Below are 23,896 nucleotides of genomic sequence, written 5' to 3'. Positions count from 1 at the left end.
AAAAAACCTTGGATTCCCCATGATATATATTACAAACAACAAAAGGATAGTAAATACATTAAACATGTCATATAAATTTCTCATACAAACAAAAATCTTACTTTAATCAACTGTGTTGCCCATCATACCGCAACTAGGGATGAAAACGGATGGGAAAACCCTTTTTACCATTTATGTTTTTGTATTTTTTAGCAGAAACAAAACCGGGTTGGAAAAATTAGAATCGAAAATGATATTGGAATATGCCGAGGTACGAACACGGATTAATACCAATTAACAAACGGGCAATAAAAACTCTAGTGTGGTTGTTATTTGCCAGGTCTCGTTATGGTATGACTAAATGTACAATTGATGAACTACATATAAAAAATCTATCCATGGGACGACAATTTAAGTTGCAATATAAATTAAAACAAAATGCTATTCCACATATGAATGTACTATTCACGAACTAAGAATACAAGAGCATAGCAAAAACAAATTTCATTCACATATGATTCTACTATTTATTGACCAACAAAACAGTTTCACATGTAAAACAAATTGCAACAAAAAAAATAAAAGCAGTGTTCATCGACTAACACATGTACACATGAATTTTTTTATATGATGCAGTGTTAAAGTATTGTTCATAAAAGAAAAAATCATCCTACAAACCCTACCTCTAGATAGGAGCGGCCACTCTCTGGCCAGCCTCAGTTAGCCCCAGCCGCGCAAAAGCCTGATCAAGACTACCGCCCCTGCCAAAGGCCCATGGCTGGTCCTAGTTGCTGGCTGTGCAAGAGGCTAGGCCAGCCCCGGCCCAGGGGGGGGGTGCAAGCAGAGCCACTGAACTGGGACCTTGAGGCCATGGGGCCCAACCCCAAATATGTTAGTAGTAAGTATATAATATATAGTATTAGTACAACCAGGAAATAACCAGCAAAGCAGGCCATCGACCATGGTATGTATATACGAGTCCATGTGACCCAGCACACGACGAGTCGATTCAGTTTCCGCAGCGACGGCTGCATCCGTGACTTCATGCCCTTGCGCCGCACGGCCGTAACTTCCTGGTTCCTGGCTTCCTACGCGAGGCTGCGATTGGCCGTCAGCAATCCTGTATCCCGTGTGAGTGCAGCTGCTGCATTTGTTCCTGGACGCTGCTGCTGCATTTGTTCTGTTGTCGTCCTGTACAGAGGTACAAAACTATGCTTGTCCCCAATCTTTAGTCCCTACTGATTTAGGTTTAGGATTTAGGAACCCTATGTGATGCAGTGATCATGTTAAATTTAGTATGGCATAATTTTATTTCATTACTTACTACTTTTCTAAACTTACAGTGAACTCATGTTGCCCAAAAAGCATGCATCTAGAAGTGAGAAAAGAAAAAAAAGAGAAGGATAGAGGACTTCAAAGAATCACAAAGAGGAGCTCTTGATAAATTTTTGAAGAACAATATAAGCACTACAACAAATCTAGATGAGTGGACAATAGCTCCTGTGGAGGAACAAACTATTCATGTAGAAGATGAAGGCCCTATAGAAGATAATGTTGCCATCGATACAGATGATAATAATGTGAGTGATCATGAGCTCGTATTTAATTCTCCTACTATGGAATCTACTCGTTTTGGTGAAGAACCAGTTTTTACTATGGATAATTATTAGGTGAAATTGATATTGAGGCCATCATCAATGACTTCGCTGCAGCAAATGTTAGAAGAATTTTTTAAGATAAGATAAGATGTATAACTTGTTTCATAATTTTTTTAATATATTACACTTATTAGAATTGTTATTATATTATATTAGAGTTGTATTAAAGAGCCCATAACTTCTAGCTTCGCTCCAGGTCTATAGTTTGACAGGACTGGGCCTGGGCTAGGCACGCCCATTTGAAAGACATGTTGGATTTTGGTAATTCAATTACAATCAGTGAACTAATATATTTACTTGAGATGATGGGCTAGTTTAGTCCACAAAAAAGGTGTTGGCATGCATGGAGCCATGAAAGGAGATAGCAAGGACCACGGAGGTGAAGTGGTCAACATATGAGAAGAAAAGATTAAGATGAATGGAAATGGAGGAAAGCCTAAGGACACAGGTATAATAACTGATTAGGGCTTTAGTTTTGTCGGTCAAGAAAAAAATGTCTAGGAAAAGAGAATGGTCAAGCTATTATAAAGGGAGAATTTTTTGGCTAATATAGTTTTTCAATACCACTAGGCGAGGACTAATATTGCATCGGATGTAGTGACGCGATGAGGAAGCAAGTGCAAACCTTTGAAAATCACTCACTACTAATGAAATTTCATTACCACTGAGTCTATTTTTTGAAATACACCCGACCTAGGCAATTGGGGGCGCAGTCCGGCCCAGCTCACACGGTGGTGCCATGGATGGCCTCGGCCGGCTCATGTGATGGTGACTCGGGCCGTGCCTTAACGGGCCATGGCCGGACGTCTGGTGCCTTTTGTCGTTTATAGCCCTATACGAGCACCCACCCGTCTGCTGCGGTCGTATTTTCTCCATACTCCGGCCTCACGACCTTTGCCTCCTTCCTCTTCGCCGCGAGAAAACTAGGGTTTTGCTGCCGGAATCTTCCTCTCCCCTCCGCCGCCGACCGACCGTGCGCCGACGATACGACCGCCTCCTTCCTCCCTCCTCCGATCCGGCCTTTTTGATCCCCGGATCCCGTAAAAGATGGTGCGTGTTTCCGCCCGTCCCTTCGTTTACACCTCGATCCCCCAAAACTGAGATGTGGTTGGTGGGCCGCGTCTGATTCGATTTTTTTTGTTCTCGTGTGCAGCTTCCCCTCTCGCTCCTCAAGACCGCCCAGGGGCACCCCATGGTAAGATCCCGGTGTCTGGCTTCTTCTTTCGCCGTTGTTTTTGGCGTGCGATTCTTCGTTAAGTCTATTGTTGGTCCTGACTCGTTGAAAACTTTTGTGATCTCAGCTCGTGGAGCTGAAGAATGGTGAGACGTACAACGGGCATCTGGTCAACTGCGACACGTGGATGAACATCCACCTTAGGGAGGTTATTTGCACCTCAAAGGTGAAAAATCTCGTGCCCTTGATTCACATTGTGATAGGTTCTAGTTAGCAAAAGATTAGTTGAGTGCACTGTTTGATTTTGGGGTGAATCTTTTCTCCGAAGAAAGCATGGTTGAAATTCAAATAGTGACATTGTGGGGTTCCAGTTATTCTGTCCAATTAGTTTGTGAGTTTCCTGTAGTTATGGTTTATGATGATGTGTCTGGAATTGCAGGATGGTGACAAGTTTTGGAGGATGCCAGAATGTTACATCCGCGGGAACACCATTAAGTATCTTCGAGTTCCTGATGAGGTATCAATTTCTGGGTTAATGAGCCTAGCTAATCTCTATTTTCAATTTGCTCGGTTGTCTAGATTCTTGCGCTCTCCCTGATTTCGTCCTTGTCATTGTGATGTGTATTGCTCTCTGGAATTATTTCTTTGTAGTTTTTTTCCACCATGGGAAACCTGAATTTTATATTACCATAAAGCAACAAATTACAGAACAGTTTACTACTTGGAGTTCAAACCAACTCGTGAGTCCTGCCTGTATACAAAACCAGCACAGCTAAAGCACTGAGGGCTTCAATTGTGTGGCTAGCCTATTGTTTTAACCTTGCAAAGATCATTAACTTGAATTTAGTTCTAAAAAAATTGAATGGTCAATCTATAATCATTTATTTGTATTGCTTGAAATTTTGATCTGCTCTTGTAGTTCTTGATTTGTTTTGTTTATTGTTTAATAATTGGATTCTTTAGAGTAAGTTTTCAACATAAGAGGTCCCTATTGTATGTTCATGTCTTTAGTAATACAATAGGGACCGCTTATGTTGAAAACTTACTCTAAACAATCAAATTATTGAACAATAAACAAAACAAATCAAGAACTACAAGAGCAGATCAAACTTTCAAGTAATACAACGAAATGAGATGACCATATGAATTACTTGATCTTATGTAGTCATTGAGGAGGTTATTCGAGGTAGATGTGTATGCTTGACAAACTGAAGCATTGATTAGATAAAATATAGTAGCAAGTCAATCAGCATTCTGTACATAAATCATAAAAGAAATTTGCATCTCATATCCTTCGATAAAGAAGGCACAGATTATGCTGTTCTTTAAGTTAGCTGTCCTGCATGATGTTATCAAGCCATGAAGTCAATCCTAGTCGCCATGGTACCGACCGGGTGACCAGTCGTCAACGATCAGTCCTTGTCATCCTATATATATCAGGACTAATACACTAAATATATAATACTTATATACTATATGTTCTAGAGTACAAATCAAGCGTGAAGACAACTCTAGGTTGGTGGCTGCATGAATTGGGCTGAAAAACATGAGCCTAAGTGGCCTATGCCATCCCAGATGCAGCCCATGTCCTCAGTTGCCCAGCAATTCTATTCTGTTTTTGGTCGTGCACCCAATAGTTGTCCCAGTGTACGACTAATTGCAATTAGTCGATGACTAGTTGGACGACCAGAAAACTAATCATCCTAATTGAGTTGTAGCCCCTAGTCGAGTTCAGGATACTGACTAGGATGACTAATCGTGATTAATCGTGTGGCTTGATAACACTGTAGAATATGATAGAGTACAGGGGTCAAGTCAAACTTGGAATCATGGTACCATGAGAAACCTAATAGCTGAACCGAGGGAGTATTTGGGGGTGATTGGGGGCTGTGTATGTCGCCCTTGCATTATTATCATGAAAGTGAAACTTAGTATTTCAAAAAGTAATTAGACTGTCACCAGTTTGCTAGTGTTGTGTTAATTTGTTTTAGAACTTCACTGAGTATAGCACCAAGTAAACTTCGTCTTGTGATAGGCTTACTAGATCTGCAAACTGCCTTACCCCAGCGAAGCGTAATGTGAATTACTCCATCCCAAATTGTAAGTCATTCCAAGAATCTTGGAGAGTCAAAGCATCTCAAGTTTGACCAAAATTATAGAAAAGTTTACAAAGTTTTGTGGCATCAAATAGATATACTATGAAAATATAATAAATGAAGAACCTAATGATACTTAGTTGATATCATAAATGTTTTCCTACCATAGAAATTTGGTCAAACTTGAGATGCTTTGACTCCAAGATTCTTGGAATGACTTAAAATTTGGGATGGAGGGAGTAGTTAAGATTATATGGAACCACATATCTCACTAGTCGCTAATTCAAGCATCATTATAAGCGCAAGTACATGCAAATTTGTAGTGAACTGCTCAAAAGCATAAGTATTGTGCATGACCTTCACATAAAAACCTGATTCTGTTAATAGTTGAGTTGTAACTGTGATAATGTAGTTATGTTATACATTACTTGTAGTTTAGTGTCATAATGGTGATGAAACTTGTAAAATGCGCTCTAAAATTTCTTTATACTGGAAGCGATTAAATAAACTGTAGCATTCCATTTAGCACATGCCTTAAATAGTTCTCAAGTATTCAAATAGCAATATCTGAGGTGTGAATGAAACTGGAAATATGTCACGATGCCTTTTGGGTGTCTGGTGCTCAGAATGGTGTTGTTGGATTGTGTTGTTCATTGATAAAACTCTGGCAGTAATTAACGCGTACAGGGTCTGATTTTGGGTTTTCATATCGACTGAAATGCAGGATAAATTATTTATGCTCTGCTCACTTACTCAGTTTTTCTTGTTTGGTCCCCTGCTAGATTTTCTTAGGAACTTCTTCAGTCTACCTAACTTTCATTTGTTAACTGTAGTTCAAAACTTCAGATGCAATAAACATGCCTAGCAGCCATAAGTTCTTTCGCAGTGCGCTAAGATTTTTTTCCTAAATTTACATCTTTTTCTTCCCATGCCATTCTTTGTTTGTATTCTGTTATTTGTTTACTTTCTGTACATTAAAATAAATTAGCATTATTCTGTAATCTATGTGGTCTTATTTGAATGGTTCATTTCCTTCTTCAGGTGATTGACAAGGTTCAGGAGGAAACTTCCAAGAGCCGATCAGGTATGGAGTGGTTAACAATACTTTGACAGTTTATATTTACATGTTTGCTCTATTCAGTTAACCACATAACATATGAATTTGAACTTTACGTTATCGATGATCTCGTGATTACCCCATGTCATAATATTACTATTATGAATGTCACAGTTTGCAGCGTGTTGGTATGGATGGCTATGCCTGTTTTTCATTATTCTGTTTTATGTAGACACATACATGATAGTTTATTTGTTGTCAGTCATATACTTATGTTCTATACTTGAATTGATAAATATTGCAATATCTGCTCATGTAGTCTGAGTCATTCGTTGCACAGTAATTGGTTACTTATTCAGGATTTATTTTTTTTGTATACTGCTGTAAATGCAGATAGGAAGCCACCAGGTGTTGGCCGCGGAAGAGGAAGAGGGGACGTTGGTACTAAACCTGGAGGCAGAGGCATTGGACGTGGCCAAGATGATGGAGGTAGAGGCAGTGGTGGTCGTGGAAGGGGTGTTGGTGCCAAAGGTGGCAACAAAGGTATGTGCTCTTTGTAACCGCTTACACATGTTTTCAGTCCCACCCCTCAGTGTCAAGAGATACCAATCTGTGGGACGCTTTACTTGTTGGCACAGGTGGGGGCCGTGGCCGTGGCTGATGCTGGTGGACACATGGGACAATGCCGCTTTTTAAGGCCTGTAATTGTGTTGCATAGATTGCTTAGGACATGAAGAATGAACCAAGTTGGTTGGTTGGTTGTTTTGGGGGCGAAACCCAGAATGGTTCCTGTGGTCTAGACATTGAGGCAGCGGAGGCGGCCGGGCCTGTCACTGTTCCTCAAAACAGTTTGGTTGATATCTTGAGTATGAGCTAATCTGTTCATTTGTGGAGAGGCATCCTGATTAAATGACTATTTGATGTTGCCGATTATTTTGCTAGGGGTGCACATCGTGCTGAGTGTGAGCATTTTCAGCGTGCAATGTTAGTATAGAATGTTTTATACTCTGTTCTAAATTATAAGTTGTTTTGATTTTTTTTGGTTCATCCGTTGTGTTATGTATCTGCACATAGTAAAATGGATGTACCAAAAAAGTAAAAACAACTTGTAATTTGGAATGGAGGGAGTAACTTTTAATTTAGCTTGCGGGTGTAACTGTCAGGTAAAAAGGATCGTGTTCATATCAGGGGTCACTGTTTGTTTGAAGTAGACTCACGGTAACATAGCGAGGCCATTTCGCTTTAAACACTCATCAACGGGAGTTACAGAAACTGAAGAATTTAAAAGATGCCTCATATAAGTGAAATCGATGAATTTAAAAGATGTCCCATACAAGTATAATCGAATAATCTAGGATGGCCTATCTAATTGATGAGTTACAGTGATCGGAGTTTTTTTTTTTAAAAAAAAAAAGATGCCCCTCCCATGATCCCATCTAAATGACTTACATATATAAGTAGAATCGAGTAATTTAAGATGGCATCTAATTGAGTTAGAGCAAGGCTAATAATACAATGTTTCTTATGGTTTTCTGCGATGAATTTAAGAGATGGCCCAATCCTTTCTCCGTCTCTTATGGTTTTCTGTGATATATTTTTTACCCTATGGTTTTCTGCATTCTAAAAAAAGGCGTTGGGGTGTGCCAAATCTCGGTTCTTTTTTTTTTTGAGATTACACAGTACAACGCAGACACTCAACACGCACGCACACTCACCCCTATGAACACACGTACGCAAACCCTACCCCTATGAGCACCTTCGAAGGACTGAGCCAGCAAATCTTGAAGTTCACGAAGTCACCACAGACGCCTCGCTGTCGACGGGCACGTCGCCTACCACTTAATGCATAGCGCCGGAAAAATCCTAGAATAAATCCAGAATAAAGTGCCGCACCCAGGATTTGAACCCTGGGTGGGAGCCCCCCAACCAATGGTCTTTGCCATTGCGTCGTGAACCCCTTGGCAAATCTCGGTTCTTTGGTGATACACAAAACTTGGTTCCTTATAAACCAAAATTGAAATGCTCTAAAATATCAGGAGAATCGAGCACTTTGGTTTTTGGTCTTTCGATTTGTTTTTTTTTGAAACTCTTTCGATTTGGTTTTAGTTCTAACTAAGCTTTTCTGTAGAAGCTAAGTCAACAAAACAAAGCACATGTTTTTTTAAAAAAAAAATTGGTAGCGGTTCTATATTTTAGGCAATAATTACTGGTAAGGAACAACATCAATATAGTAACATAAATATACACCAATTTCAAATACTCCCTCCGTATTCTAATTAGATGACGTTTAGAACATGAGTACAATTACCAAAAGATAATTAATTAGGGGTTAGTTTTCCTATCTTGTCCTTATTAAATAAAGCGCAGTGCTACCTACACAACAATCAATTGTAACTCAGTTAGCCAAGACTCTGCAGCTTGAGCCCAAAGGGTGATGGCTCAAATCCTAGCGGTAGCTGTATTTTTTTACAATATTTTTTCCTGGCTGCAGCCAAGGGTACTTGCATCCAAAACAGGCCCCGCAAACATGAACATCATCTAATACTGTAATCGGTGTTTGCTTCAAAACGTCTTCTATTTAGGATATGGAGGGAGTATGACACATCACTTACACAAATCCGAAAGTCTAAAACATAGTCCTACACAAAAGGCACTTAAGTTCATGTCCTACTCAAGCTCAACACAGCAATAATAGACAAGTACTCCCTCTCGTCTATTTTATAAGGCGCAAGTTAGAATGACATGGTCTCCTAAATTATAGTTGACCATTCATTTGCTTTATATTATATTATTTATGTTTATAAACTTGTAATCATTAGATAGTATAATTCTATAGAAATCTAATCATATAAAGTTTATATTATAATAGTTAAAAAATTAACTTAATTATTAATCAAAGTTTCTAAAGTTTGAATCTTTATATATATATATATATATATATATATATATATATATATATATATATATATATATATATATATGCGCGCGCGCGCGCTTTAGGAGATTGTGGATAAACCTGCTTGCAGACATAAGAAAATCGTAAATTATGCACATCTCCTAAAGTTCAGTTGCCTGAGCTCTCAGGCGACGTGTTCAGGACACGATCTACTATTTAAGTGCTGAGTTGATGCAAGTAAAAAGAAGCCTATAATTGTTGGCCATCACACGTCGCTTGATCTTTTGGAAAAAATCAGACGCCTGCTTAATAGCAATTGTGTTATACGAATTACCCATATAACCCGTAAAAAATAGGACTATTTACGAGTTTATGGACAAACTAGCTTGCATCCCTATTTTTTTTTATCAAACAAACTCTCTAATCATGGACTTCTCTTTTATTAGCACTTTAGAACATACACAAAATAGCTTTTGACTAAAATAACTCTCCAAATGATTATTTAGAGAGTGAATTTAGAAAGGTTCTTAGAGATGCTCTTAGATAGATTCGCGGAACACTAAATATTGTTAACCTCAACATGTTTTTGTCTAACTATAGACTTATTTGATGAGCTAGGACTAGTTACTAGTTAGCTAACAACTAGTTAAAGACTTGAAGTAGCTCTTCTATTTAGATACACTACTAATTGTCACCTACATGCACTAACTAATTTTAGCTAATTTTTTACCATACCTTGGAACTACCCCATGTGACCAGATGGGCGCTAAAAAGAAAAAAGTGACAGGTGAGCCCGTCAACACAAACATCGCCAATGATAGAAAAAATGACTAGTACAGGGTACACACGTCAAACTGACAAGTGGGCCCGTCAACACAAACATCGCCACTCCCCCGGTAGAAACCGCGTGGAAACCCTTCATCAGCTGTGCCGGAGGTAGTTTCGGGCCTCAGCGTCGTATCTATCTGGACCCGGTCTAGGTGCACCAGTGAATAGTACCCCGTTCCCTCCCGTGCTCTCGTCTCGTGGGGCTGGTCCACGCACCAAGTCCGCTGTCCCCGAAGGCATCGCTAGTAGTTCGCCACGGCCCCCTTCAAAAGGGGCAGCAAAAACACTGCCACGGAAGGCGCGAGCCATTGGAGGCAAGCCCAAAGGGGCCGGAAAGCTTGCAGCCGAAGGCGCCGCATTGCGCTGAGCCTCGGAAGGATCCTAGCCGTAGCCGGCGGCCATGGCGCCGGGGGTGGTGTTGGTGGAGGAGGGGAACCAGCAGCAGGAGGATGCGCCGCGGCCGCCGCCGCGGCCGCCGCTCGCTGTGGAGGCGCTTCGCGACAAGATCGTCGAGAAGGTGAAGGCGAACCGCGTCACGCTGATCGTGGGGGACACCGGATGCGGTAACTGCTGGGGTTTCCCTTCTCCCATTACCTTCTCGATCGGTTCTACTGTGTGTGTGTGCGCGCGCGCGCGCTCTGTGCTGTGATGAAAAGCCTTTTTACCCATTTGGGGTTTTGTTGAGGTCAGGAGATGGATTTTTTTTTCTTAAGATTTTACTTAGGTAAGTTTCATGGAATTTGTGTTGCTTTAGTTTGTGCGATTTTCTTCTACTCGCTGTAATTTTAGGTCTGATTAGGGTTATCACTGGGGTTTTGGACGCGGTTTCTGTTGGATTGGGGAGGAACAAAAGGGTTTTAGCAAGTCGAACTTTCATTCAGTTGTCTCCTCTGTTCTTCCCCTGAAGAGAAGGGTAAATTGCAAGGGGAGGTTCTACCTTCTACTACTTTTAGTGCGGAAATAGGAAATTCACCATTTGGGAATTCGCATTTAAGATTCCCCGAATATGTCTTTGCCTTACTTATGTACTTTTAGTGCGGAAATACATCCTATGGATTCGCATTTCAGATTCCCGAATTTGTCGTTGCCTTACCAGATGGGCAGTGGAGCAAGATGCAATTTTCTTGAAATTCATTGGTTTTATGTTTTTAATTTCTACCGTATTCAGTTCTCTTTTCTTGCAGGGAAGAGTTCTCTGGTTCCCCAGTTCCTCTTAGAGGAAAATATGGAACCTATCCTGTGCACACAGCCTAGAAGGTTTGCAGTGGTAGCCATTGCTCGAGCGATAGCTGAATCTCGCAATTGGCAGCTTGGCGAGGAGGTTGGATATCATATAGGTCACTCAAATGTGTCGGACCTCAACTCTAAAAGGTACCTAACTCCGTTATGTGTTATCTAATGCCATTGTTTTAAGGGAAATTCGACTGCTCTCAGTTGTCACACAATACTTAGTTGAGTAGTATATGCAGCTTTATTGAGTGAATTTATGCTTTTTTGTGATCGTTCTGACTCGGGTAATTACATGGAGTACCTTAGTCTGCTGACGTGGCAGGGGCAAAAATGGTGTTCCAGAGTGTGTTTTGCTTCTCTAGTTATCAGGCATGCATTAGCTTTGTCATAGTTCGTGCTCTTTTTGTTGGACCTTTGCACTTGGCTCCAAGATGCCATGCTTTTACACTGCTACTAAAATTCCTTCAGGGAACATACCCTGCACTTAAGCGTTTTGAATTAGTACCGGGTGCTTTGGTTGTGCTCATCCTGTGGGGATCGTCCCTCAAGTGTCTTTCATGAATGCAATTATGCAAACTTGATTGAAGTCTTGTGGCTATGACTACAATCATTCCATTTTACCCTCCTATCCTTGTCAAGTGTTAAAAATTGTTCCTTGCTAGAACCCTGATCCTGAGAACCTTACATCTTGGATTCATCAATTCTATGCCCAACTCTCCGAGTCGATCCCTATCTGCATACCTCTCCTTGATTCCTTTGATTAGTCTTTTTGCAGCTTCTAATAGTATTTTTCCAATACCACAAATGGAACCCTATGTTCCTAAAATACCACCGAGCTATGTCAAAGATAGGTTCTTGGTCACACATGTGTTGAAACACTGGGTGCTAATTCTTGACATATGTTTCTGTCAGTGTGGATTCCACGTACACATTCACTAGTTTTACACAACATTGAACACCGCCGTTCCTAGCTTCGTTACTCTGAATCTCCAGTTATTTGCCTTATTATTCTCTTGGGTATTCAATTTGCCTAAAGCTTATGGTCCATTTTTACCTACCTTTGATTTTGTCTTAAGTCCTGTTATGCTACATAATTTACTTTCTAAACTTATTTGACGTGTGAATCAGGTCAAAAATTGTGTTCAAAACAGCCGGTGTAGTATTGGAGCAAATGTGTGATAGGGGAATTGCCGCATTGAGGTATAAGGTCATTATTCTTGATGAGGTACATGAAAGATCCGTGGAATCTGATCTTGTCCTTGCTAGTATCAAGCAGTTTTTGATGAAAAAAAGTGACTTAAGGTAAGCAATAGGTAGTGTCCACTAGTGTATGGTACACCATGTTTGTCTTTTAGCAGTAATTGTTCCCATCTTATTTTGTATAAATAATTAATCGTCTACCTGCTGTTGGTATGTCACCGTGTCACTCTTGGCAGGTTGGTTTTGATGTCTGCCACTGCTGACATTACTAGATATAAAGAATATTTTAGAGATATAGGAAGAGGTGAAAGGGTTGAAGTGATTGCCATTCCCTGCAGTCCACGTACAAGCATTTTTCAGCGCAAAGTCTTATACCTGGAGCAGGTGAATATTTTGTTTAACTCTGTACTATCTTTGTCCATCATATATTATTGAACTTACAATGAACCAATTTGCATGATGTGTCTTCAAATCTTTTATGTCTGATTGCACCACAGGATGTTGTTTGTTTGTGTATTTACAATTAATCATATTGCTGATCCAATGTAAAAGTAACCATTTCCACAAATTATATGACCCACTAATTAAACATGTTCATTTATTCATGCCTGTGTAATTAATGCCAGTTTCATTACTTTGACAACTTCATTAATGTTGCCATGGCACATTGGTTTCTGTTCCACCTCCCTGTTTGCAATTTTTAAATGGTAATATATATTCATTTCCTCAAGCTTTCTTCATCATGGTTAATCATTACATATTGCAACAATGCTTTTCAGATTGCTGATATTCTCAAGATAAATTCCCAATCGCTTTCAACAAAATATTGCTCTGGTCTGGATGCTTCTGCTGATGCTGACATAAACTATGATGTTTATGAACTCATCCACAAATTATTGTTGCATATACACCAAAATGAACCAGACGTTAGCAAGAGTATTTTGGTTTTCCTCCCTACATACTATGCATTGGAGCAGCAATGGATCCGTCTATTTCCTTTTAGTTCAACCTTTAAGGTACATATTCTTCACCGGAGTATTGACACTGATGAAGCGCTTCAGACTATGAAGATCTCAAAGTCCTGCCGAAAGGTACATACACCTATATTTCTATCATACCATACGTGGTCTTTTTTCTTACCAATACTTGCTTCTATTTCTGGCTATGTGGTGCCAGTAGTGAGAAATAATGGTAGCAGTAATACATTGGATTATTTTATGGAATTTCTATTTATGCTCGTTCTTTTTTTTATAAGACACGCACAGATATCAATATTCAAAATTAATAAACTTTGAAAAAAAAAGCCCAAGAATCTATAGATGGTGAGATATAAGCTAGAAATTCTATTCATATCTCCATTACTAAATATGATGTTGATTTTATGGTCATTGGCTTATATCACATAAAGAGATATTAATGGTGAAAGTGTATCGTTGGAGACAAGAGACAACACTGGCTCAAATCACATCATACATTTTGAAATGGATGAAGTGTGGTTGTATCATTATTTTCTAATTGCAATAGCATGGTTGCTGAAATCTCAAGCAGAAATACCTCTTTTTCCTGATCTCATTTATGCCTCAGTTACCTGTCTTTCCTGATTAGCTGTTGATGTTTCCTGTATATGTTAATTTATGCATCAGTATGATATGTGTTTTTTATCGCTGTATGTTATGGAGAATTACACTTCACCAAATATAAGATCATCAACAATTTCAAGGCTTCTTTTTTAGGAAAATACAGTAGGAAACATGCACACTCTATTCATCAAGGCACCTTTTATGCCATTTGAATTGCCTATTCAATAAGTAAGCACCCCAACTACCTTAGTTATTACAACTATTGAGGAGGTATCATAGCCATGAGTCCAAATGGATTTATATTTGAGATGTGAAGGGCTGCTTTTAAAAAGGGGAATTAGCTCTGTGACTGGACTACAAGGATACCTGGATACCCTGTAACACTTGAAGGGATGTAACATAATTAGTTGTAACAAATAACAATACAGATGAACTTAGTTTGGGCGTGTTTTATATTTAGATAGTTGAAATGATCTGTTACCAATAAAGCACAATGGAACTTTCTTTTTCCCTGCAGGTGATACTGGCTACAAACATTGCTGAATCATCAGTTACTATACCAGGAGTTGCATATGTTATTGATTCTTGTAGATCATTGCAAGTCTACTGGGACCCAATTAGGAAAACAGATGCAGCTGGGCTTGTTTGGATTTCCAAGTCTCAGGTAACTAATCACAGATGCCCTAATGCTTTTCTTGTTCAAGTTTACTTTTTAGCTTGAAACTTTTGTAACTATTCTTTAATCTTTTCCTAGGCTGAGCAGCGTAAAGGCAGGACAGGTCGAACCTGTGATGGTCAAATTTATCGTTTGGTAACTGGAACATTTTATAGCAGTTTAAATGATCATGAATATCCTGCCATTTTGAGGTTATCCTTAAGGGAACAAGTGCTCATGGTTTGTTGTGCAGAGCCCAGATCGATAAATGACCCTAGCGGTAATTCTTTTTCTCTGCAGCTCAGACACCCTTGAATCCTTAATCCATGCTTGTTCTTGTGATTTACTTATTTTACACAGAGTTCATTGTTTTTAATTTGAAGCAATCTATGATTTTATTTGGTGAGTTTGTCGCTGTCCTTTTTTTTTTATTTTTCACACCTTCAAAGTGGAAACCTTGGCACTTAAATTTCATAATTCTATATTTTTTATCAAATTATACAAAAGATTTCACACAATGGAGGTACTTATTTTGAAGAATACTTCGATACTATATTCATCACAAAAGATATCACACAATAGAGGTACTTTTTTATGTAGAATACATCAATAGTTTATTCGTGTAATGAGTTCAAAAACTTATGTATATATTTGTGGTCAAGTTTTTTGCTACCTAGTTAGGTTAAGATAAACCTCTTACTATGTTTTTTCTTCAGCACTTCTGCAAAGAGTTCTTAATCCACCAGATCCAGATGCTATTGAAGATGCATTAGAATCACTTGTTCAAATTCATGCGTTGGAGAGGACAAGTTCTGGACGCTATGAGCCCACTTTTTATGGCTGTTTGCTCAATAGTTTGCCATTGTCATTTGATTCTTCTGTTCTTGCCCTTAAATTTTGTGAGCTTGGCGCTGTTCATGAAGGAATTCTAATAAGCATCATGTTGGACATCCAGCCACTTCCTATCGTGCAGCCTTTTGGCTATCAAGCACTGGTATGTGGTATTCTTTAGTTGGGTTATGGACCATCCTTCATCTCCAGTTCCATTGTGGTAGTTACTCCCTGTTATCTGTTTGCGTTAAAATTTTTTCCCTGTTATCTGTTTTACAGCGCCAGAAGTACAGAGATAATTATTTCAAGGGAAATGGCAGTGTACAAATTGGCAAAAAGGAAGCTACCACCATGGGAAATCTTTGTGCATTTCAATTTTGGGAGCGTGTTTTTAAGGTATATCCTATATGTAATAATCCCTGCATACACTGGACATTAGATAGTTTTGTTTGCAACATTGATAATTTGAAGTCTTAAACCATGACATGCCAACAATTGTTAGAACAAGGTTTTTTGCTTCAGTTTTAAAATGCCCTTGAACTTTTTATTGTCTGCAATTCAGGATTAAATTCACCCTGTATTTCAGGACAAGCACCGTTTGGAATATCTGAAAGATGTGGCGAACACTCAAGAACCAGAAGAATCACATACCTTCCTTACTAAACCTGAAGAGGAGTGGTGTGCAGTTCACAATCTCGTGCCTGCAGCGTTTAAGAACATCTCTGAAATTTGTATGTCATCTGCCTGTACTCTTGCGATTTATGAGAGTATAGGTACTCCTAGTACGTTACCTTAGAGTAGTGGCTTAGTACCATCCCCTTTTGTCATGCATATATTGGAAAAATGTACAGTTTTGAAAAAGGTAACCTTCTAGTTCTGTGTAGAAGTATAGCTTGGGTTCAAACAAGGCTTACTTGGTGTTAGGATCTACTCGTAGAAGTGCAAGATTTTTCATACAATTTGAGTAACATTTGTCAGCAGCTAACTCGTTCTTTTGACTAGATGATGATGTTATGATGCAACTGCACCGTTTTAGGCCAAGTTTTCTTGTCAAAATCAATCCTCCAAAGTTCCTTCAGCCTTATGAATTCAACCACACGTGTCTCTATCATAAAATACTGGATCTAGAGGTGGATATGGATTCACTCTCGTTAGAGGCCGAGAATTCTCACAGCGATTCGCAGAAGCGATGCAGTGCAGCTCCATATGTTTCGCCAACTGATTTTGGGACCAGTACCATTGCTGAATTGCTGAAGACACTTGTCAAGGAGGTGTGCTCTAGTCGATGAACTTAATGAGTATATGTTAAATGCAGTCCAATTAATTATCTGTGCTACCCATAATGATTCTTATTTGGTCCGCAGATGAGAACACAACATGCTGAGGAGCCGACAATTTCTCACAAGGGACAACTTCGTTCTAATGTGAAGCCAACCTTGGGAACTGAGGCATGTGTGTTTTTTGCTAATGGATCATGCAATCTTGGGGCTGCATGCCGCTTTTCTCATTCATCCCTTGCTCCTAAACCAGTATGCAAGTTCTATCTCACATTACAGGTATGATTTTTCATATTTTATGTTATTGGTTGATCATTCACATTTTGTTGGCTCATGTCTTCTTCATTCGAGTTTGTAGCCCTAGCTGTTAATTTAGGTTGATTTCCTGTGCTTCTAGTAGCAAGAGTTTTTATTCATAATATTTCTGTATGGCCAAATTCAATGCAATACAATGAATAAATTACAAATGATGCTGTTTGACCTTGCATAGATTTTGTATTTTCTGAAATGCATGGGTACTGAGTTACACCTCACATCTCTCTGTTTTGGTCTCTGATGTTATGTTCTCTTGAATCAGGGTTGTCGAAGTGGTAACTCTTGTCCATACTCACATGATTTTGGCTCAAAGGTTTCTGCACCTGTCACATCTGGAATATGCTCTCAAGAGGGCAGAGCCACCTCATTGTGCTGTACAAGGTTGCTTCCTGCTGATGGAGATGGGTATATTCTTGTCATGAATGATAAAACCCTGGAGTTCTCTAGTAAGCTTAGCCAGTTTTATGATGTCTGTAAGATTGTTGCTGGTACACCTGGTCTTCAGTCTGTTGAGTCTTATTCAGTTCCAAAGGGCCTCAAGATACTCGAAAATTTGGCTGATCCATCTAGTCTAATCACTGGGCTTGAGCATAAATTACCAGTTCCTTGGACAAAACTTAAGCGAGTTTTTTGGTTCGCTGACTTTGATAATGATGAGTCAGCCTGTGAGCAGGCTCTCTTGCATAAGTTCTTCGCAAATATGGCCATCAAGATCTTATCAGAAAGGCTGTCTGACCTGCAGGTCATCCTGATAATGAAAAACACAAGATATATTCAGTTACAGGTAAGCGATACCTCGACGCTCATTTGCAATTCAATATCCAACACTTGACATTGCGCTCAACTGTGAAATATAACTTTTGTGGCTGTTTTTTTCAGGTGGAAAGATTGGCTAGAGAATGCTTCTTTTTCCTCAGCGAATCGTTTATGTTTGATGAAGCAACTCTAGGATGGTTCTCAGATATCTCCAGGCACCCAAGAGGGATGCAAGTGGCAGCACCAGTCACCTACGTCTTCAACATGCATCCTCCCTCCACTACTCAGTTTGGGGATTATCCAGCGGAACTTCGGGCGGCTTTACGCAGGGATTAGTTAGGCCAGGTTATCCACGTGTAAATACCTAGTGTCGCCTGAATTTCTCTTAAGTGAACCTTGTTCGTGGTATTGGCACTGTGAAGCCCTTTCTGTTCATGACTTGATCCTGCTCACACGTTTTAAGTTAGACGCTGAGGAATATTGCATAACTCCATTCAGGTGTTGACTGTCGTCTCTTGGACTTGTTATTGGGCTACTGCTTGCAAGTATGTCATTTGTCGGCGTAAAATGCTTGACCTGGTAAATTAGCATCGCTTGGGTGCTTTTGTTGACGGTGAAACTGTACGTTCACGGTCTCATCTATAGTGTGCAGGCCAAAGCATTCTGATCTAGGCTCAAACTAAATTTACCACCTTGCCAAATTTTGGCGCATATAACAATATGTGGCCCCTGGAGAAAATCAATGTTTTTTTGAGCTGTCGGGGAAATTCCCCAAGCACTCTGAACTGAGGCAAAAGTTCTACAGGAGAAAATCAATGTTCGTGTTGTGAAATAAGTAGTGATGCAGGTCAACACTCTAATAGTTTTGCAAATTTTGTGTGGCAAACATTGTTATTTGCTAACTCCCAAACCAATATGGAGAGGAAACAAAAAAGGTATTTCCAAGTGCTTGGCAATTTGGACTTGGCAAAAAAAAATTCTGCTGGTTCCGGAGATCAACGAAGAAGCATCAGGTTGTCAGCTTGTTATTAAAAGCGCGCGCATGCAGTATGCCAAGCCTATTTCAAGCGTGGATAAATGCCAAGAAAGGAGTGAGAATTTGACAACTTGTTATAAATGTCAAGCCCAATTGCCAAACTGTTGGATAGAAGATTTTGAAAGTTTTGGCAAAAAATAAGAATGCCAAATCTATTTACAAAACTGTTGGTGTTGCTTAGTTTTACTTTGTACTTTATATAAGGCCTTGTTGAGTTCCAAAAAATTCGGCAAAATGGACATTGTAGCACTTTCGTTTGTATTTGACAAATATTGTCCAATTATGGACTCAAAAGATTTGTCTCATAAATTACAGTTTTATTTTTATCTATATTTAATACTTTCATGCATATGCCGCAAAATTCGATGCGACGGAGAATTAAAAAAATTGTAATTTTTTTGAGAACTAAACAAGACCTAAGAGAAAAAAGAGCTTTTTGTTTCTCTCTATTTATCTATTGTTTCATATTATGCCATGTATATCGATAGAACAATTTCTTAACTGCCCAGACATCTTTTGGAAGATTGATTTCCGTGAAATAGATTTCAGGTGTTCTACGCATGGCCTAAAATAGTTTGGCCAACGAGCATTCTAGATAAGGTTTCACCCTCTCAGACATACTAACAAGACTACATTTTGGGGAAAAAATAAAGGTGCAAATTTGCGGTGTGATTATATAGAATGGAGGTAATACTCGGCCTCTGCGTCAGTAATAACAATATCAGCGGTGTTTATACCTCCAAAAAATAACCTTTAAATTAGAGCCCTTAGAGCAACTCTAAGAGCCTCTTTATATAATTCCTAATTAATGTAATAAAACTCTCCAAAAAATCTTTAAATAAATCTCTAAATATAGCCATCATCTATTTCGAATTTCTTGTTATTTAAATATAGTCATCATCTATTTTAAATTTCTTGCTAGCCCTCTAAAGTGTGCAAAACATATAGAAAACTGTTGGAAGGTGAAAAGATATAAAAAATAATTTTATGCAAATGGTTCTCCAAATAATGTTTTAGAGAATGAGTTTTAGGAAAACCCTTGAAGATGAACAACTTAAAGGACTCTCTCTATCCTTACTAATCCATAGGAAATAGAGATTTTGGCAAAAAAAAATAGCCTCTTTTTAATTGAACTTCTAAATATAGACATCCTTTATTCTGGGAGAGTGAAAATAACTCTATAAAGTGCACAAAAGATATACAAAGGGCTATTGAAGGGTAGAAATGACTCAAATGAGTTTCTGAACTATGATTTAGATAGTAAACTTTAGAAAGCCTTTAGGAGATGCTCTTACTTTTGATTTGGAGGTTAACTCTATTTTGGGGTGTCATATTTTATAGGCTCAACTTTATAAATAGCTCTAAATCGATCAAGATACATACTTTGTGGGACTCATTTGTCAATCACATTAATTTGTTTTTTTATCTCTCATCTTACATTTTTCACCGCAACCCCCGTCGTCTATTCGTCTACCCCCCTCTCCTACTCACCGCAACCAAGCTCACTACCCCTCCCTTGGCTTGTGCTCGCATGCCCCGCCCTCCCTGGTGACGTGACCAGCCCAAGGGTGTGGCTCCGAGCACGTGGCCAACCTAGGGGACCCATTTGTTGACAACAGGGGATGATACTCTCTTAGCATGATTACCAACTCTCTATGAGCCATAAATAAAATGCTTATGAAACTATAGAATGAAACTTTACATTGAGAGTTGGTATTTTATCCAAGTTTTGTTTTATTTTTTGACATGATAGTCTTGAAAACAATGCTATAAAACTATTCACTGAGACTTACCTTTTTACCTTAGTTCTGGATGGCCACGATGGCCAAAAGTGAAAATCAAGGGGCTCTGAGGAGCCTAGGAATTAGAAGTTAAAGGAGGAATTTAATGGCCAACTAATTTTGATGATTTGAGTAGTGGTTTTGTTGGAGTGAGTTTTTTTTATCCAACAAACCTTAAAATAGTAGAATAGGGGCTGAATAGGCTCCGAGTTGTTCAACAAAACAAAATAGGTAAAGACTTCATTATACTCCTCCGGGTTTTAATCAACTCACCCATACACCTCGCCCGCATGGCCGCACACCCCACTCACTCGTCATCTCTCCCCCCTCTCTTGCTCGCGGTGCTTAACGAGCTCTTCCCTATCGCTTGCTTTCCTTGGTGGCGACCTCCTCCAGCAAGCCTGCGCTTGCATCCCACCTCCTCCCCATGCGGTCCTCCCTCTCTTCCCTTCGGCAACGACGACATCAGCAAGGTAGGCCTCACCCTTCTCCTGGATCTACTACTTAGGGTTCCGGTGAGCTCTCCCCTTATCTTCTGCAAGTCCATTGGTCTTAGAAGGAAAGGTTTAGGGGGAGGAAGGCCGACCATACGGTGGAGATGCCGTTGGGAAATTTAGAGGGGCCTAGCGGTAGTGGAGGTGACCAAGCCATGTGGGGGTGGGGGCGTCATGGCCAAGGCGACGACGGTGACCATGGTAGCGAAAGTGGGGACGAGGAGAGGGGAAGAAGATGGTGCCATGGGCGAGATAGGATTATGTTGTAGAGCAGTGGGCGGTGGTGGAGGCGAGGATGCCAGTCAAGGAGGAAGAAGTTGTTGTGCTTTTTTTGTGACTGAGAAGCTGATGTGCTGTGCATGTGTGCGCGCGCACGGTCTAATGCACGATGCATTAGCCACGTCCAACAAAATAGTAATTTATTGAATATCAAATAGTTGACCTAAAACTTTGGGAGGGCTTGTTTGTTTTGATAGATTTAGAGTTGAATCCAACTTATTCTGAGTATATATTATAACATTATTATTATTATGCCAAATCTGCTTCATTTCCCACTTATGATATCATCTATAAACCGGCCCAGTCCATGCTAAAGCCCATAGCCCAAGCCACGATCGGCCCATTCTCCCAGCACTAAACCCTAAACCCTTCCGTTAAAACCCCTTTCTCCGTTGCCGCCACGCCCACGCCGCCGCTCCCACCTTTACCCTCCGCCGCTAAAACCCTAGAACCTACCCACCCCCACGGCCCGCCGCCATGTCGTCCGCGACGCCGGCCGTCGCATCCCCCGCCTCTGAGCACTCCAAATCGAAGAAGAAGAAGCACAAGTCGAAGGACGACCCCGCCGCCGCTGCCGCCGCTGACCCGCCGTCGCTCGCCGAGGCCGAGGAGAAGACTGATGGCTACCTCATCAAGCCGCAGTCCCTTGTGCCGTCCCTCGACACCTCCACCTGGCCGCTCCTCCTGAAGAACTACGACCGCCTCAACGTCCGCACCGGCCACTACACCCCGCTCCCCTCCGGCCACTCGCCGCTCAAGCGCCCCCTCGCCGAGCATCTCCGTTACGGCGTCATCAACCTCGACAAGCCGTCGAACCCTTCCTCCCACGAGGTGGTCGCCTGGATCAAGCGCATCCTCCGCGCCGAGAAGACCGGTCACAGCGGCACGCTCGACCCCAAGGTCACCGGCAACCTCATCGTCTGCATCGACCGCGCCACGCGCCTCGTCAAGTCGCAGCAGGGCGCCGGCAAGGAGTACGTCTGCGTCGCCCGCTTCCACGCCGCCGTGCCGGACACCGCGCGAGTGGCCCGCGCGCTAGAGGCGCTCACTGGCGCGGTGTTCCAGCGCCCGCCGCTTATCTCTGCAGTCAAGCGCCAGCTCAGGGTGCGGACAATCTACGAGAGCAAGCTCCTGGAGCACGATCCCGAGCGCCATCTTGCCGTGTTCTGGATCTCCTGCGAGGCAGGTACCTATGTTCGGACTCTCTGTGTGCACCTTGGGCTGCTCCTTGGTGTTGGTGCGCATATGCAGGAGCTGCGCCGTGTCAGGTCGGGGATCCTCGGGGAGCAGGACAACATGGTGACGATGCACGATGTGATGGACGCGATGTGGTCGCTGGACAACTACAAGGATGAGTCATACTTGAGGCGTGTCGTGATGCCACTAGAGGTACTGCTTACTAGCTACAAGAGGCTTGTTGTGAAGGACTCTGCTGTAAATGCTATCTGCTATGGTGCTAAGCTTATGATTCCCGGGTTGCTCCGATTTGAGAATGATATTGAGACCGGGGAGGAGGTGGTTCTCATGACAACAAAGGGTGAGGCTATTGCGATTGGTGTTGCTGAGATGACTACTGCTGTGATGGCAACCTGTGACCATGGTGCAGTTGCAAAGATCAAGAGGGTCGTGATGGACAGAGATACATACCCAAGGAAGTGGGGGCTTGGCCCGGTGGCACTCAAGAAGAAAAAACTTATTGCTGAGGGTCTTCTTGACAAGCATGGGAAGCCAAATGAGAAGACACCAACTGAGTGGCTTAGGAATGTGGTGCTTCCCACTGGTGGTGATGTTTCAATTGCCAGTATTGCAGCTGCTCCTGAGCCAGAGAAGGCGAAGGTGGAGCAGGACACAGCTGTGACTGAGGAGGTCAAGGAGAAGAAAAAAAAGAGGCAGAAGGATGATGAGGATACTGATGTTTCTGTTCCTGCGAAGAAGATCAAAGTTGAGGAAGCCACTGAAGCTGTGGAAGGGGAGAAGAGTGAGAAGAAGAAGAAGAAAAAGAAAGACAAGGGTGAATTGGAGTCAGCTGAGGCTGTTCAGGTCAAGGAGGAGGTTGATGCAGCTGACGAGAAGGGGAGTGAGAAGAAAAAGAAGAAAAAGAAGAGCAAGGAAGGAAGTGATGCTGCAGAGCCAGAGAGTGCTCAGAATGGAGATGGCACCGATGCTGAGAAGAGTGAGAAGAAAAAGGAGAAGAAAAAGAAGAAGAACAGAGATGCAGAGGAGGCGCAATAGGTGTAGTTTATGTTGGCTGGCTTCTTTTGTTTAGAGTTGCTGGGGAGGATTGAAATGCCTTTCTTGCTTGCCTTGTAGCTCTTGCAACTGCTATGCCTAATGTACCATCCTTAGGTTATTACTATACTATTGCTCTGAACTGCTATGCCAAGTGGTGGTATTTTCATTTAAACTCTTGAACAATGATGGCTGTATTGTTGTTTTGCTTACCAGATAATGAGATGAATTTAGCTCTCATCTTGATTTTTAGGATTACCACTCAGTTGATATTTTTGAGCTTTCCCAGTCTGTTATCAGCCTGCTGTGATGATGTTCTTGAGCTAAAGTAGCAAATCTTGGTTATTATTGGATCTCAACATTTACACCACACTGGGAGTAGCTTATGGTATGGTTACACTTTTAGTGATCTGAGAACCTATGTTACTTCCTCCTAGATTGTTATTCATGCTTTGGTTCACTGATTTGGAGAAAATATAAATTGTGTTTTGCCTAATGTTTTCTTGACCCTCAAGAGATGCATTTCTGTTTGGTCCATGGTGCTA

At 40.9% G+C, this 23,896-nt stretch overlaps 3 protein-coding genes across 3 annotated transcripts; all 3 read left to right on the top strand.

Moving 5' to 3' along the window:
• Positions 2,463-6,905, top strand: LOC8073979 (probable U6 snRNA-associated Sm-like protein LSm4). Its single transcript, XM_002457544.2, has 7 exons — positions 2,463-2,687; positions 2,791-2,832; positions 2,939-3,037; positions 3,251-3,328; positions 5,949-5,991; positions 6,358-6,507; positions 6,603-6,905. Exons 1-7 carry the CDS (start codon positions 2,685-2,687, stop codon positions 6,623-6,625), a joined length of 438 nt encoding a protein of 145 aa, XP_002457589.1. The 5' UTR covers positions 2,463-2,684; the 3' UTR covers positions 6,626-6,905.
• Positions 9,955-18,116, top strand: LOC8072421 (zinc finger CCCH domain-containing protein 4). Its single transcript, XM_021455253.1, has 14 exons — positions 9,955-10,251; positions 10,873-11,059; positions 12,047-12,220; positions 12,355-12,502; positions 12,898-13,209; positions 14,216-14,362; positions 14,453-14,633; positions 15,070-15,347; positions 15,464-15,580; positions 15,771-15,915; positions 16,187-16,455; positions 16,549-16,740; positions 17,039-17,560; positions 17,656-18,116. Exons 1-14 carry the CDS (start codon positions 10,089-10,091, stop codon positions 17,866-17,868), a joined length of 3,048 nt encoding a protein of 1,015 aa, XP_021310928.1. The 5' UTR covers positions 9,955-10,088; the 3' UTR covers positions 17,869-18,116.
• LOC8072420 (H/ACA ribonucleoprotein complex subunit 4) lies at positions 21,516-23,603 on the top strand. The gene has a single exon (XM_002457542.2). It carries the CDS (start codon positions 21,600-21,602, stop codon positions 23,352-23,354), a length of 1,755 nt encoding a protein of 584 aa, XP_002457587.1. The 5' UTR covers positions 21,516-21,599; the 3' UTR covers positions 23,355-23,603.

Source organism: Sorghum bicolor, chromosome 3 (assembly GCF_000003195.3).
Source record: "Sorghum bicolor cultivar BTx623 chromosome 3, Sorghum_bicolor_NCBIv3, whole genome shotgun sequence".
Classification (NCBI taxonomy): Eukaryota; Viridiplantae; Streptophyta; class Magnoliopsida; order Poales; family Poaceae; genus Sorghum; species Sorghum bicolor.
This window is presented reverse-complemented; position numbering and strand designations above follow the sequence as displayed.

What these genes read in the sequence shown, in the direction of transcription:
- LOC8072420 (XM_002457542.2), top strand. Translation starts at nt 21,600, where the DNA reads ATGTCGTCCGCGACGCCGGCCGTCGCATCCCCCGCCTCTGAGCACTCC.
- LOC8073979 (XM_002457544.2), top strand. An exon ending in CCGCCCAGGGGCACCCCATG is followed by an intron (nt 2,833 to 2,938) that starts GTAAGATCCCGG and finishes TTGTGATCTCAG; the next exon opens with CTCGTGGAGCTGAAGAATGG. An exon ending in ATCTTCGAGTTCCTGATGAG is followed by an intron (nt 3,329 to 5,948) that starts GTATCAATTTCT and finishes TTCCTTCTTCAG; the next exon opens with GTGATTGACAAGGTTCAGGA.
- LOC8072421 (XM_021455253.1), top strand. Translation starts at nt 10,089, where the DNA reads ATGGCGCCGGGGGTGGTGTTGGTGGAGGAGGGGAACCAGCAGCAGGAG. An exon ending in TCGGACCTCAACTCTAAAAG is followed by an intron (nt 11,060 to 12,046) that starts GTACCTAACTCC and finishes CGTGTGAATCAG; the next exon opens with GTCAAAAATTGTGTTCAAAA. An exon ending in CAAGATATATTCAGTTACAG is followed by an intron (nt 17,561 to 17,655) that starts GTAAGCGATACC and finishes TGTTTTTTTCAG; the next exon opens with GTGGAAAGATTGGCTAGAGA.